Source organism: Leucoraja erinacea, chromosome 2 (genome assembly GCF_028641065.1).
Source record: "Leucoraja erinacea ecotype New England chromosome 2, Leri_hhj_1, whole genome shotgun sequence".
NCBI classification, from domain to species: domain Eukaryota; kingdom Metazoa; phylum Chordata; class Chondrichthyes; order Rajiformes; family Rajidae; genus Leucoraja; species Leucoraja erinaceus.
The window spans coordinates 40,356,133-40,368,568 of record NC_073378.1 but is presented as its reverse complement, the minus strand read 5'-3'; the positions used below and the strand labels follow the sequence as shown (position 1 = coordinate 40,368,568).

The following is a 12,436-nucleotide window of genomic DNA, read 5'->3' as shown; positions in this document are numbered from 1 at the left end:
TAATGATGTCTACAAACCAAGATAGATGCCTTCTACCTTCTTCTCTAAGAGGTATGATTCCATCAATCGTGAACCCCTACACCCTGCCCTTCCACCACTGATTTCTTATTGACTACAATTTTACTAAGCCTCCTTGTAGTAGACATTTCTGCCACTACACTCCTTGATCAGTTACTTGGTCAAAAACTACCATAGTACTAAGGATTGTGACTCATTTCCATCTTTGGACACAGATCACCTGTGCACAGATTACTGGAGACCAGTACCATTTGTTAACTGCTATCAATCTGCAGAAGAAAGAGAATGGATCAACATGCTTGCATCTGGTCATGTTTTTTTGTGGATAGGATCTCGCTGAACAATTTTCCATTCTGTCGGATGGATGGTAGTTATAGTTGGGATAATCCCTCCTCTGGCAGCTCGTTCCATACACCCACCAGCCTTTGTGTGAAAAAGTTACCCCTCAGATTCCTATTAAATCTTTTCTGCTTCACCTTAAACCCATATCCTCTGGTTCAAGATTCCCCTATTCTGGGCAAGAGACCCTCCGTATGCTGTACTTTTGGACATATACCTTGTTCTGCTGGTAAATGTGCGGGAATCGCTGGTCAGCATGAACTAGGTGGGCCGAATGGCCTGTTTCCACGCTGTATTTCTAAACAAAACTAAATACAATTCTACTGCCACAACAGCCTGACACTTTTAAAATCTCAGTTTTGCCCAATCCACCACATCTGCATAGAAACAGCTACTTGTGATGATATTTCAATGAAGAACCAGGTCATGTAAATTTTTCACCTTTTACTCCTCTCATCATCTGCCATCAGCTGAATCTGACAGCCATATACTATTAGATTTATTGGCTTTGGCCTGTTGGTAACAATGAATTGCTGCTTGCAGCAAATGAAAGCTTTTTGAACTATTTTTGCACGTTTCCATTCTAATCAAATCCATTAAACAATCTAAAAATAACCAAAGTGGAGCTCTGAACATCAGTGCTCACATCATTAATAATGAAAGAGAAACATACGTGAATAAAGCTGAACTCCCTCCAATTCACTGAATTACTGACTGAAGGTATTGATGTTACTGCTAGCAGTGACAGTAAGCCCAGACTCATTATCCCAAAAGAAATGTACATTTCCATTCTCCACACCTCCTCTTCATTCCAGGAATTTTCAATATTGACATGAACCTATGGAAAAAAAAGTTACAGGTGAGAATTTGCTGCCGCTGGCAAGAGGCTTAGAGATGACAATAAAGAAGAATTACTTTTGGCATTCCAATATTTATTTGTGGAAAACATGGTCCATCCAAGAATGTGCTTGGTCAAGCAGCAAAATGGTCAAGAGAGGTGTAAGCAAAAGTGAATGTCATCTCTTGCTGTTCACCTTCAACATCCTTAGATAAAGGAATTTGTATAGTCGGAATTTCATACCTTGGATGTATTTGGAACAAGAAAATATCTCGGTACACATTTCATATTAGAATCTAGGTTAAAATTATAGGCCGTCGACTCAAAATATCATCTACCATGTCCTCCAACAATGCTGTCTGATCCACTTAGTTGCTCCAGCACTTTGTGTTTTGCTCAAGGTTCCAGCAAATGCAGATTGTTATTTCTCTCTTGAAACAATAGTCTTTTCTTTCTACAAGGATTGCCTAACCTGCTGAGATTTCCACCAATTTCTGACCATATCAGATTCCCACCATCTGGAGTTTTTCTTTTATTTCCATTTACAGAGGGTGGATACACAAAATAAATCAGAAATGCTCAGCAGCTCATGCAGCACCAACATTGTGGGGATATCCATGGGACATTTGAAATGGTTTAGGTTTATTATTGTCGCACGTACCGAGATACAGTGAAAAAATGTGTTTGCAAGCAGTCCAAACAGATCAGATACTGTATGCTATACAGAATACAGGTGCACAACCTTTCATCCGAAAGCCTTGGGACCAGACACTTTTTGTAATTCAGAATTTGTCGGTCTTCGGAATGGAAATTTTTTTGCGTAGATTTTAATGGCTGGCTCAGTGGTACAGTGCTCGGCTCATGTCCGCAAGGTCGCGAGTTTGCGCCTTGATCCCGGCAGTTATTCGGTCGCGAGTTTGAGTCTTCAATGTTGTTTTTTCTTGCAGAATGAATGTTTGTATGAAATGCAGTGTGTTAAATGAATTCCTGAATTTGTAAATGTGCCCGCAGCATTGAATCACCTCTCGCACTCATGTCACCCTAGCGCGGCCACATGCCCTTAGGCGGCCTAGCTCGGGGATTCTTGAATCCCCGAGCTAGGTCGGGAGTTTGCGCCTCGATCCTGGCAGTTACTCGGTCGCGAGTTTGAGTCTTCAGTGTAGTTTTTTCTTGCAGAATAAATGTTTGTATGAAATGCAGTGTAGGAGAGGTGTACTGACTGTGTGGGCAGAACTTTGGAAGTGATTGCCCACCAGTCTAAAAAGCCGCTGTGTCTCCCTGTCCCTGGGATAGCAGGGGGCGATCAAACAGCACAATACCCCCCTCCCCCTCCAACTCCAGAGGAATCCGCTCCCCGATGGGCCCCCACGCCGGTGCAATGAGCGGGGAGCTGGAGAGGGGAGGGAAGGGGTCACACACATGGCCGGGAAGCAGAGGGGTGTAGGTGGGGTGAAACTGAAGGGAGCGACAATCTGCTGCTGCCTGCACGCTGAGTTAAAAAGTTCCCACGCAAGACTCACTATACACTGTGTATCGTGTCTACCGTGGGAACTTTTTAACTCAGCGGGCAGGTAGCAGCATATTGTCAATTATTAACCCTCCCGCGCAATATACCCTCACCTTCTCTTTTATGAATGGGGATTTAGTTCCCCTATCTTCGAGGACCGACCGGAGGTTCCGCTGTCACCTCTGCAGGCCGCCCTTGGTGAACGTCCTGTCTACCTGTCCCTGGGATAGCAGGGGGTGATCAAACAGCACAATACCCCCCTCCCCCTCCAACTCCAGAGGAATCCGCTCCCGGATGGGCCGCTACGGCGACAAGTGGCAGTTCGCCCACAGCCCGAGCTGCGCGACCCCAAGACCAAGATGTCCCTTGCACACCATCAGCTTCTGCCCCTACACTGCGTGTTCCTCTGGAGTTGGAACGGGGCTGGGCTGGAGTTGCTGATCTGGGATCTCCGTGTTTGCAGTGGGCCTGGGGGGTCGGTGTCCTGATGAGGGGGCGCAGCTCGGGGAACGGCTTCTGGTGGTCCTGACGTCTCCGGCCAGTTTGCAGTTTTCCTCTGGAGTTGGAACGGGGCTGGGCTGCTGCTGACTGTGGGTCTCTGGGATCTCCGTGCTTGCAGTGGGCCTGGGGGTTGGTGTCCCGTTGGTCCTGACGTCTCCGGTGACTGCACTGTGCTGCTAGCATCGCCCACGTGAAGACAGTGCAAAGCCCCCGCGCCGGTGCAATGAGCAGGGAGCTGGAGAGGGGAGGAAAGGGGGTCACACACATGGCCGGGAAGCAGAGGGGTGTAGGTGGGGTGACACTGAAGGGAGCGACAATCTGCTGCTGCCTGCACGCTTAGTTAAAAAGTTCCCACGCAAGACTCACGATACACTGTGTATCGTGTCTACCGTGGGAACTTTTTAACTCAGCGGGCAGGTAGCAGCATATTGTCAATTATTAACCCTCCCGCGCAATATACCCTCACCGTCTCTTTTATGAATGGGGATTTAGTTCCCCTTTCTTCGAGGACCGACCGGAGGTTCCGCTGTCACCTCTGCGGGCCGCCCTCAGTGAACATTTTCAAGGACCTTTCTTCAAGGACCGAAAAAATGTCCGCTATTCGGAGGTTTTCGTTATTTGGATCTTCGGATAAAAGGTTGTGCACCTGTACAATCAAGTCAAACTGGTGCAATATATGGAGCAAAAGGCGGAGTTTTGTGTATCCACCCTCAGATACAGTGTGGAGAATATAGTTCTCAGTATTGCACCACAACAGTTCCTATGTCCTCAATGGGGAAGAGGTGTATCGGAGAGTACCCTAGGTTGTGGTAGAACCATTCAGCACCCTGATAACGGAGGGATAGCATGTTAACTATCTCAGGCAAACTATCTGAAAGAGTGGGGATGTCAGCAACAAAGTGATTTTCAAAACAAAATCTGAGATAAATTTTTCTGGTTAAAAAAAAAAATTACCTGCTGATAAGCCATGTTGAGGTAGAAATATCGTTCCGAACGTCGCATTGGAAGGCAAAGGCTGTAAACTGCATGAACAGAGGCAAAAAAGAAGCTCAATAGCCCAAGCTGCTTCCGACACTGTAGCCAATGTTCAAGCCAGACAGGAAACCGGCGATACTTAGTTCCAGAATATAACTGGAGAGCAGCTGCTAGCAATCCAGCCAGGTACACGAGTGAAAGGAGGGTAATAGCAACAACAGGCAAAGTTTTGTTCACTATTTCAATTGGAATTTTATAGAAGTCACTTTGTTTGTTCTTCACATAGGGGTGTACAATATCACGAATGAATGAGTAGATGTAGAAAAATATGGCTAGGCCAATTGCCACAAGCACAGGACCTCTCCAATGGGTAAAGAGATACAGAGGCATATTTTCTATCTCCTTTGCTGAAGACAACATTCCCATATCAACAGGAATAAAACCCAGCTGCCGGGCAAGTTCAATTATCAGTTGTCGAGCTTCCACCACGTTACTGCAAATGTATATCTGATAATTAACAGAAAACAAAGCAAGTGTGAGCATATCCCAAACTATTTCCCATTGATAGCAACATGTGTCAAATATGATCAAACATACAAATGATCTCAGAAATATTCTTATATCACATACAATGGATTAAATCTCAGTATCAGTGCAGGGGTGGAAAACCCGGGAGGGCCAGAGGGGACACGTTCCTCCCCATGTTTTGAGAGGTGGGGGACATCCCCCCCCCCCCTAAAGTTTTTAAAACCCGGTGAAATCTCCGTTTTCCGCGAGACAGTGGGGGTGGGACTGATGATCAAGGGCGCCGATTGGACGAGAGAGACGTCGGTCAGTAGGCAATGGGGGCGGGACATGATGATTCAGCGCGATGATTGGAGGAGGGAGGAGTGGGGGGGGGTGGGACTGAGGATAGAGCGCGGTGATTGGAGGAGGGATACGTGGCACAGACCTGCGCCTCATCTGCAGCCAGGATCGATCCCGGCCGGCTCTCTGGCGCTGTCCTGTCCCCTCCCGAGTACCTCCGTCCTCCCGCACCGCAGGTGGCTAGAGAGGTTGGCAGCAAAGATCCTCCGCTATAGGATCAGGAGTTAGACGGGCGTGGTGCCCCCAGGCCCACAGCCAGTGCAGAGAAGCAGCGCTAAACCCAGCTCAACTCTGCCTGTCCCACCAGGTGAGCCTACAGCCCTTCCTGGACTTGCAGGAAATATGGCCAGCGCTGGTATCCCGTCAGTCCAGACAGGGCTGTAGTTTACCCGGTGAGACAGGCATAGTTGAGCTGTATTTAGCGCTGGATTGAGCCTCCGAAGCCTCGCGCGTATGTATGTGAGTGTGCTCATGCGCACGTGGCCGTCAAAAATTGTGTCCCCCGGTCCCCTCCATGTTTTGATAGCGAGTTTTCCTCTTGCATACGTGATCAAACCACTTTGCTCTAACTGCAGTAAAAACATTAAACAAAGCAAACTATTTTAGCACATAGTATAGTTTAGAGATACAGCATGGAAACAGGCCCTTCAGCCCACCAAGTCCGCACTGAATTGTGATCCCCGCACATTAACACCATCCTACACACACAATTTACATTTATACCAAGCCAATTTTAACCTACAAACCTGTAATCTTTGGAGTGTGGGAGGAAACCAGGATAATGGGCAAGGGAGAGCCAGTGGATGTAGTGTACCTGGACTTTCAGAAAACATTTGATTAGGTCCCACGTGGGAGATTGCTGGCAAAATTAGAGCACATGGTATTGGGGGTAGAGTGCTGACATGGATAGAAAATTGGTTGGCAGGCAGGAAACAAAGGGTGGGAATTAACGGGTCCCTTTCAGAATGGCAGGCAATGACTTGTGGGGTACCGCAAGGCTCGGTGCTGGGACCGCAGCTATTTACAACATATATTAATGATTTGGATGAAGGGATTAAAAGTAACATTAGCAAATTTGCAGATGACACAAAGCTGGGTGATAGTGCGAACTGTGAGGAGGATGCTATGAGGATGCAGGGCGACTTAGACAGGTTGGGGTAGTGGGCAGATGCATGGCAGATGCAGTTTAATGTGGATAAATGTGAGGCTATCCACATTGGTGGCAAAAACAGGAAGGCAGATTATTATCTTAATGATGTCAAGTTTGGAAAAGGGTAAGTACAACGGGATCTGGGGGTCCTAGTTCATCAGTCACTGAAAGTAAGCATGCAGGTATTGCAGGCAGTGATGAAAACGAATGGCATGTTGGCATTCATAACAAGAGGAGTAGAGTAAAGGAGCAAAGCGGTCCTCCTGCAGTTGTACAGGGCCCTAGTGAGACATCAACTGGAATATTGTGTGCAGTTATGGTCTCCAAACTTGAGGAAGGACATTCTTGCTATTGAAGGAGTGCAACGTAGGTTCACAAGGTTAATTCCCGGGATGGCGGGTCTGTCATATGTTGATCGATTGGAGCGGCTGGGCTTGTATACTCTGGAATTTAGAAGGATGAGGGGGAATCTTATTGAAACATATAAGATTATTACGGGTTTGGACACACTAGAGGCAGGAAACATGTTCCCAATGTTGGGGGAGTCCAGAACTAGGGGCCACAGTTTAAGAATAAGTGGTAAGCCATTTAGAATGGAGATGAAGAAAAACTCACAGAGTTACACAGAGAGTTGTGAGTGTGTGGAATTCTCTGCCAGAGGGCGGTGGAGGCTGGTTCTCTGGAGGCTTTCAAGAGAGAGTTAGATAGCACTCTTAGGGATAGTGGAGTTAAGCGATATTGAGAGAAGGCAGGAACAGGGTCCTGATTGTGGATGATCAACCATGATCACATTGAATGGCGGTGCTGGCTCGAAGTGCCGAATGGCCTACTCCTGCCCTTATTGTCTATTGTCTATTGAAACCGAAGATCCGAGAGTAAACCCACGCTGCTCCCGGGGAGAATGTACAAACTCTGTGCAGATAGCACCTGTGGTCTGGATCAAACCCGGGTCACTGGCCCTGTAAGGCAGCAACTCTATGGCTACGCCACTGTTAGTAGATGCTATTGCAAAATTATGACTGGATTTTCCACCACACTCTGAGAAACATAGAAACATAGAAATTAGGTGCAGGAGTAGGCCATTCGGCCCTTCGAGCCTGCACCGCCATTCAATATGATCATGGCAGATCATCCAACTCAGTATCCCGTACCTGCCTTCTCTCCATACCATCTGATCCCCTTGGCCACAAGGGCCACATCTAACTCCCTCTTAAATATAGCCAATGAACTGGCCTCAACTACCCTCTGTGGCAGAGAGTTCCAGAGATTTCACTGTGTGAAAAAATTGACAGTGAGAAGTCACTTAATCCTAAAGAAAGGAAAGGAGGAAATTAAAATGAGGGAATGGAAGAGAAATTATCCTTTCTACCTTGGGTTTTCTTGAGGTAGCATTGTTAAACTGTTGTCAGTTTATGATCAAAAAGTCAAAGTGTTACAATTCAGAACTACAACTTGCTAACAATCTGTTGACACTTCAGAGCAACTGTTAAATGTGTATTATGTGCAATGGTATCTTGCTGTGAGTAAATCGTTGCCACGTTTTCTGAACAATGATTACAATTTAAAAAGTGCTGTAGAGCTTCCCATAGTCATTATGTGCACAATATATTTTTCTTAAACTTATACGAGTTAACAACAAAAGGTCAACTACATTGAAGGAAGGCAAGGGCAACAAAAATCTCCTGATGCTGAAAAAATGAATTTAAAAACAAATTGCTAGGCTCCGTCAGCAGCCCAAGCAGCACCTATGGGAAAAGAAGCCGAGATAACATTAAATGGAAGACTGTCAAATAGTTTTATGTGGCATAGTGAGCTGAAGCAACAGATAGGAAAAAGGGAGCATCTCCAAAAATGGTGTATACAGGATTGATGCCACAATAAGATGGTGAAGCTATTTGTTTGATTTACTAATGAGGGCAGTTGGAAGAGACACAAACAAAGGAATGTAAAAGCTATAAAATGCTGGGCTGTGGAAAATGCACATCAGGTAAGGCTGAGCTATTGGAGAGAGAAGAACCGTCAATATTGCAGGTACATGATTACAGAAGAAATGGTTAGTTTTGTAATGGAACAAGGTAGCTGAAGTTGTTAAATTTGATATCAAATCCAGAAGGCCGCTAGGTGTCCAGACAGTAGACGGAGGTCTTGTTCATCACGCTTACATCTGTTCTTGTTATATCAGTGCAGGAGTCAACAGATCAGAGTGGGAATGGGTTAGAAAAATAAAAGTGGCAGGCAGCAAAATAGGAAGCTCAGGATCACCCCTGCAAGTTAAATACATTATTTCTCCAATGCAGAGGAGGTCACATTGGAGTCACCAAAAGAAGCACACTAGATTGGAAATGGAAGTGAATTGTCGATTCACCTGAAAGGATTGTTTGGATCTCTGGAGAGTGGGAAGGTAAGACACAGAGCGCAGGGTGATACATCTCCTACAATTGCACGAGACGAGGCATGTCAAGGGAAATGGTTAGTAGCGATGAAAGAGTAGATGAGAGAACTGTGAAGAAAATTATGGTAGCATGGTGGCTCAGCGGTGAAGCTGCCATCTCTCAGTGCCAGAACACAGGTTCGATTAGGATGCTGTCTGTGTGGATTTTGCACACGTCAGTTTATGACATGGATGGGGGTAACAAAACACATCCATGTCAATGCGAACAATGGTGTGTTGTCAAACTCATGGCCAAAATTTGTAATTAGATGAGAAAGAGTGCAGCTAGATAATGTGCAGGAATCTGGCTTGATTTCAACGTACTGTGACAATTTACTTGTATCACACAGGGAGAACACACTGATTAAATAAACATCTTATTAATACCCAAGATTAAGGTCTTTGAGGTCCTGGGAATATTACACAATTTTTTAATATATAAAAACATTCAAGCTACAAACTTCAGTTAGAACACAAATCCCCCAGTTCTACCAATGAATTACTGAGAAAGTACTCTTCACCTTGGCCTTTTCCTCATGTCAGGATTTTTATTTGGTGGGGGGGGGGGAAAGAGAGTTGAGAAGAGTCTCCACTTACAAGAACACCAACTTTATATATTGTAAAGTTCGATAGTGACACAACTATGCTGGGGATAATAAACATTAACTGTAGCATTGAAATAAGCCCCCAAAAAAATTAAATCCAAACATTACAAAAAAAAAGTATAACATGTTAAGCATTTTTTTATAGTCTGCAGATTAAAGTTAAAAGTGAAGTTGTTGAGATGAGTTATGAAGCAAGGGGTTAAAATAATTTCAATCCTTTGAGCTGCTAGTGCAAACCTTTGAACCAGGGTTTAGATAGCGTTTTAGAGTGAAGAATAATGCTATATAAAGGTTTCATTTTCGACAGGACTATACATAACATCTATGCATAACTAAAACTCTGATGTTGTTATCTTCCGGTTTGGCGGGCATTCTATTTGCACAAAAACGGTTTGCGATAGCGCTACGATTTTTCGCCAGATCACTCACCGTTCACCAAATTTCGTTACGATCGGTTGAATGTCGTAAAAGTTAGCGAGGTTTAAAAATCTTAAAAACACGCGTGCGCAGATCGACCGCTTCTCCTGCCAGTCAGCACCACACGGATTAGTCTCTTCCCCGGTCACTCCCGGGGACGGTCTGCCCCTTCCTACGCCATTGCGTCTTTACTGGAGCCGAGGATGGCCAGCGGAGGTTTCCAACCGGCCTTTCAGAGGGACCCGAAGCAGCCCAGACTCGCCCCAAGCAGCCTAGCGTCGGAGACCCTGTCTTGCCCTGCCCAGCTCAGAGTTGGAGATGTCGCCAAATGGAAAGTGGAGACTCTGATCCCGGCATAGGAGAACAACCAGCGACCACTGTTCCCCATCGCACAGCCAATTCCAGCCACTAACCCTCTGGTCCCCCTCACTGGCTCCCCCCCCCCTCCCCCGTGATGCCCCCCTCTCCCCATGGCTCTTCCCCCTCTTTTCGCCGAACTCACTCCTTCCCGCCCTGCCCCCAGCCCCCCCCCCCACAATCCAACTTGCTAATTTGTGGTCAATGGTCAATTTTATCCATGTCAGAGTAAACAATGCTACTAATAGGTAAAAATATTCCAAAAGTCAATGTTAACTTATTCTAATAGAGAATCAAGTGAAAATGTTAGCAATCTTATATTTTTTCCCTAGTGGTTTATCATTTACAAAATATCACACCTTATTGACTTCATATTAAAAAAGGCTCTAGTGCTAATAACTTGGCACTTTAGACTTTTACACTTAAGAGCTGCAGCACCGAAACAGGCCACAAGGCTCACCGAGTCCACGCCAGCCAGCACTCACCCTGTGACCTAAACACTATCCTAGGGACATTTCACAATTTTCACTCTGTGTACTAAACACAAGGGGAAATTCACGATTTTACCAAAACCAAGTAACCTGTAAACCTGTGGGAAGAAACCAGACCTCCCAGAGAAAACTAACAAGCTCACAGGGAGAACGTAATTACTCAATACAGACAGCACCCATAGTCAAGATTAAACCTGGGACTTTGGCACTGCAAGGCAGCAACTCAACCACAGCACCCTTATTTTATTCTCCAACTTTAGAAGGAAAAAAAACATGCTCTTTTATTTATACGAGCCATTTTTGCTTGCCATTTTTTCCCTTTTAAGTTGTAAGGTTTGGCCTATTGCAATGACATTCTCTATCACCTAGACCAAGTTGTTTTCCCATTTCCCAGTCCTAATTAAGGGTCCTGGACATGAAATGTTAACAACCTTTCTTTTCATAGATGCTACTTGAACTGCTAAGTTTTTTTCCAACGTTCAGCTTTTATTTAAGATTTCTAACAGTTTTATATTCTGATACTACTTTATTGTCCATTTTCCCTTATGGAACATACATTAAGACCAAGTAGTTGCATATTACCAAATAAATTGAATATTACCAGCCAAGAACCATGCTAACATATACAGGCAAAATTCTACTAAATTAAATCTAAATTAAAACACAAGCCTCTGTCTCGACATTTGATATATCCGAATTTATGAGAATGAAACTTAAAAGCCAAATTCTTAAATGTTGCTTTGACCATTACAATCCATTTATAAATTTGTCCAGCAATTAGTCTATCCACAGATCTACAATTTGAATTCCACCGAAATCTGCAAATATTACCCATCCTTACCTGTCGGTTCGCATTTCTTGGGCCAAACTGAAGTGCCCAGGCAGATATTACATTAAAGCCTTTTACCACCGTCGAATCTGGGAACAGTGATGCAAGATATTCTGCATTGGCTTCTGGATATTGGTTTATTCGCATGTTGTTGCTCACATCCACAAGAATTTTGCCTACCAGCAAGGGCTTGAGGTCCCACAGGGAAGCATAGTGCTCGCGATGTACGGCAACAAATATGAGATCGGTTTTTATAACAGCATCCTCATGGTGCATGATTTCAGCAAGAGGAGGGAAGTACCCAACTGCTCGTTTGGGATTTCTGCTTCCTATTACAACAGAGTATCCAGACCGTATAAACCTGATTGCCAATGATTTGGCAAAATCGCCACTTCCCAAAATCCCGATGGTAGACTTGGACGATTCCTTAAAGCTAACTGTGCCATTTGGCAAAAAGGTCTCACTGGCTTCTTTGATGGTCCTCACGATGCAGATTGAGTCCATTGCTGAAAGAAAGAAAAGTTATTTTAGTACCTGAACATAATAACACAATCGATTTCCTTCTTTAAATAAACGGCCTGAAGCCAGAGATTTGGCAGAAAGATGGAAGGAAATGTTTTGATCCGCACAAAACTCTTTAAGCAGCAGTTTAACCCAAATCCAGAAAACTCCCCACTTCAAAAGGCCAGCTACAATAAGGGAAGACATACCCCACAAAGCCACAAATTATTGGTTAGACGTCCCACAACAAGGTAGATCACATTCCTTCCCTTTCGAAGTCAAGAATATTTCCATTTTATAAAGATTATATCATTATCCACCAACCCAATTCACAATTGCAAATATTCCCAGGTTGCAAGTGATCTGAAGTACAGCTTTACTTTCAGTCCTTGAGCTCCATGGCTCAGAATTAGACTTAAGATCAGCACTAAAGTTAAGAGTGTTTATATGTCATATGCACCTCAAACAGAACAATAAGATTCTTAATGTTTGGGTCAAAGACCCATTGTTTATTTATTTGCCTCTGTACTCCACAATTTGAGATTTATAATACAAAAAAAATAAATAAAAAATAAATCACAAATGAAAAAATCAAAATGGCTTTTAAAAA

At 44.4% G+C, this 12,436-nt stretch overlaps 1 protein-coding gene across 3 annotated transcripts in view; it reads right to left on the bottom strand.

Moving 5' to 3' along the window:
* steap2 (STEAP family member 2, metalloreductase) overlaps positions 1–12,436 on the bottom strand; it is a 38,744-nt gene that overhangs the window by 11,647 nt on the left and 14,661 nt on the right. For all 3 annotated transcript variants that reach the window (XM_055655250.1, XM_055655258.1, XM_055655241.1), the window contains 3 exons: positions 11,338–11,831; positions 4,158–4,685; positions 1,031–1,195 (listed from right to left, as the gene is read on the bottom strand). In XM_055655250.1, coding sequence (XP_055511225.1) covers positions 1,031–1,195; positions 4,158–4,685; positions 11,338–11,829 — 1,185 coding nt within the window. In that variant the 5' untranslated portion in view covers positions 11,830–11,831. The remainder of the gene's footprint in view (positions 1–1,030; positions 1,196–4,157; positions 4,686–11,337; positions 11,832–12,436) is intronic.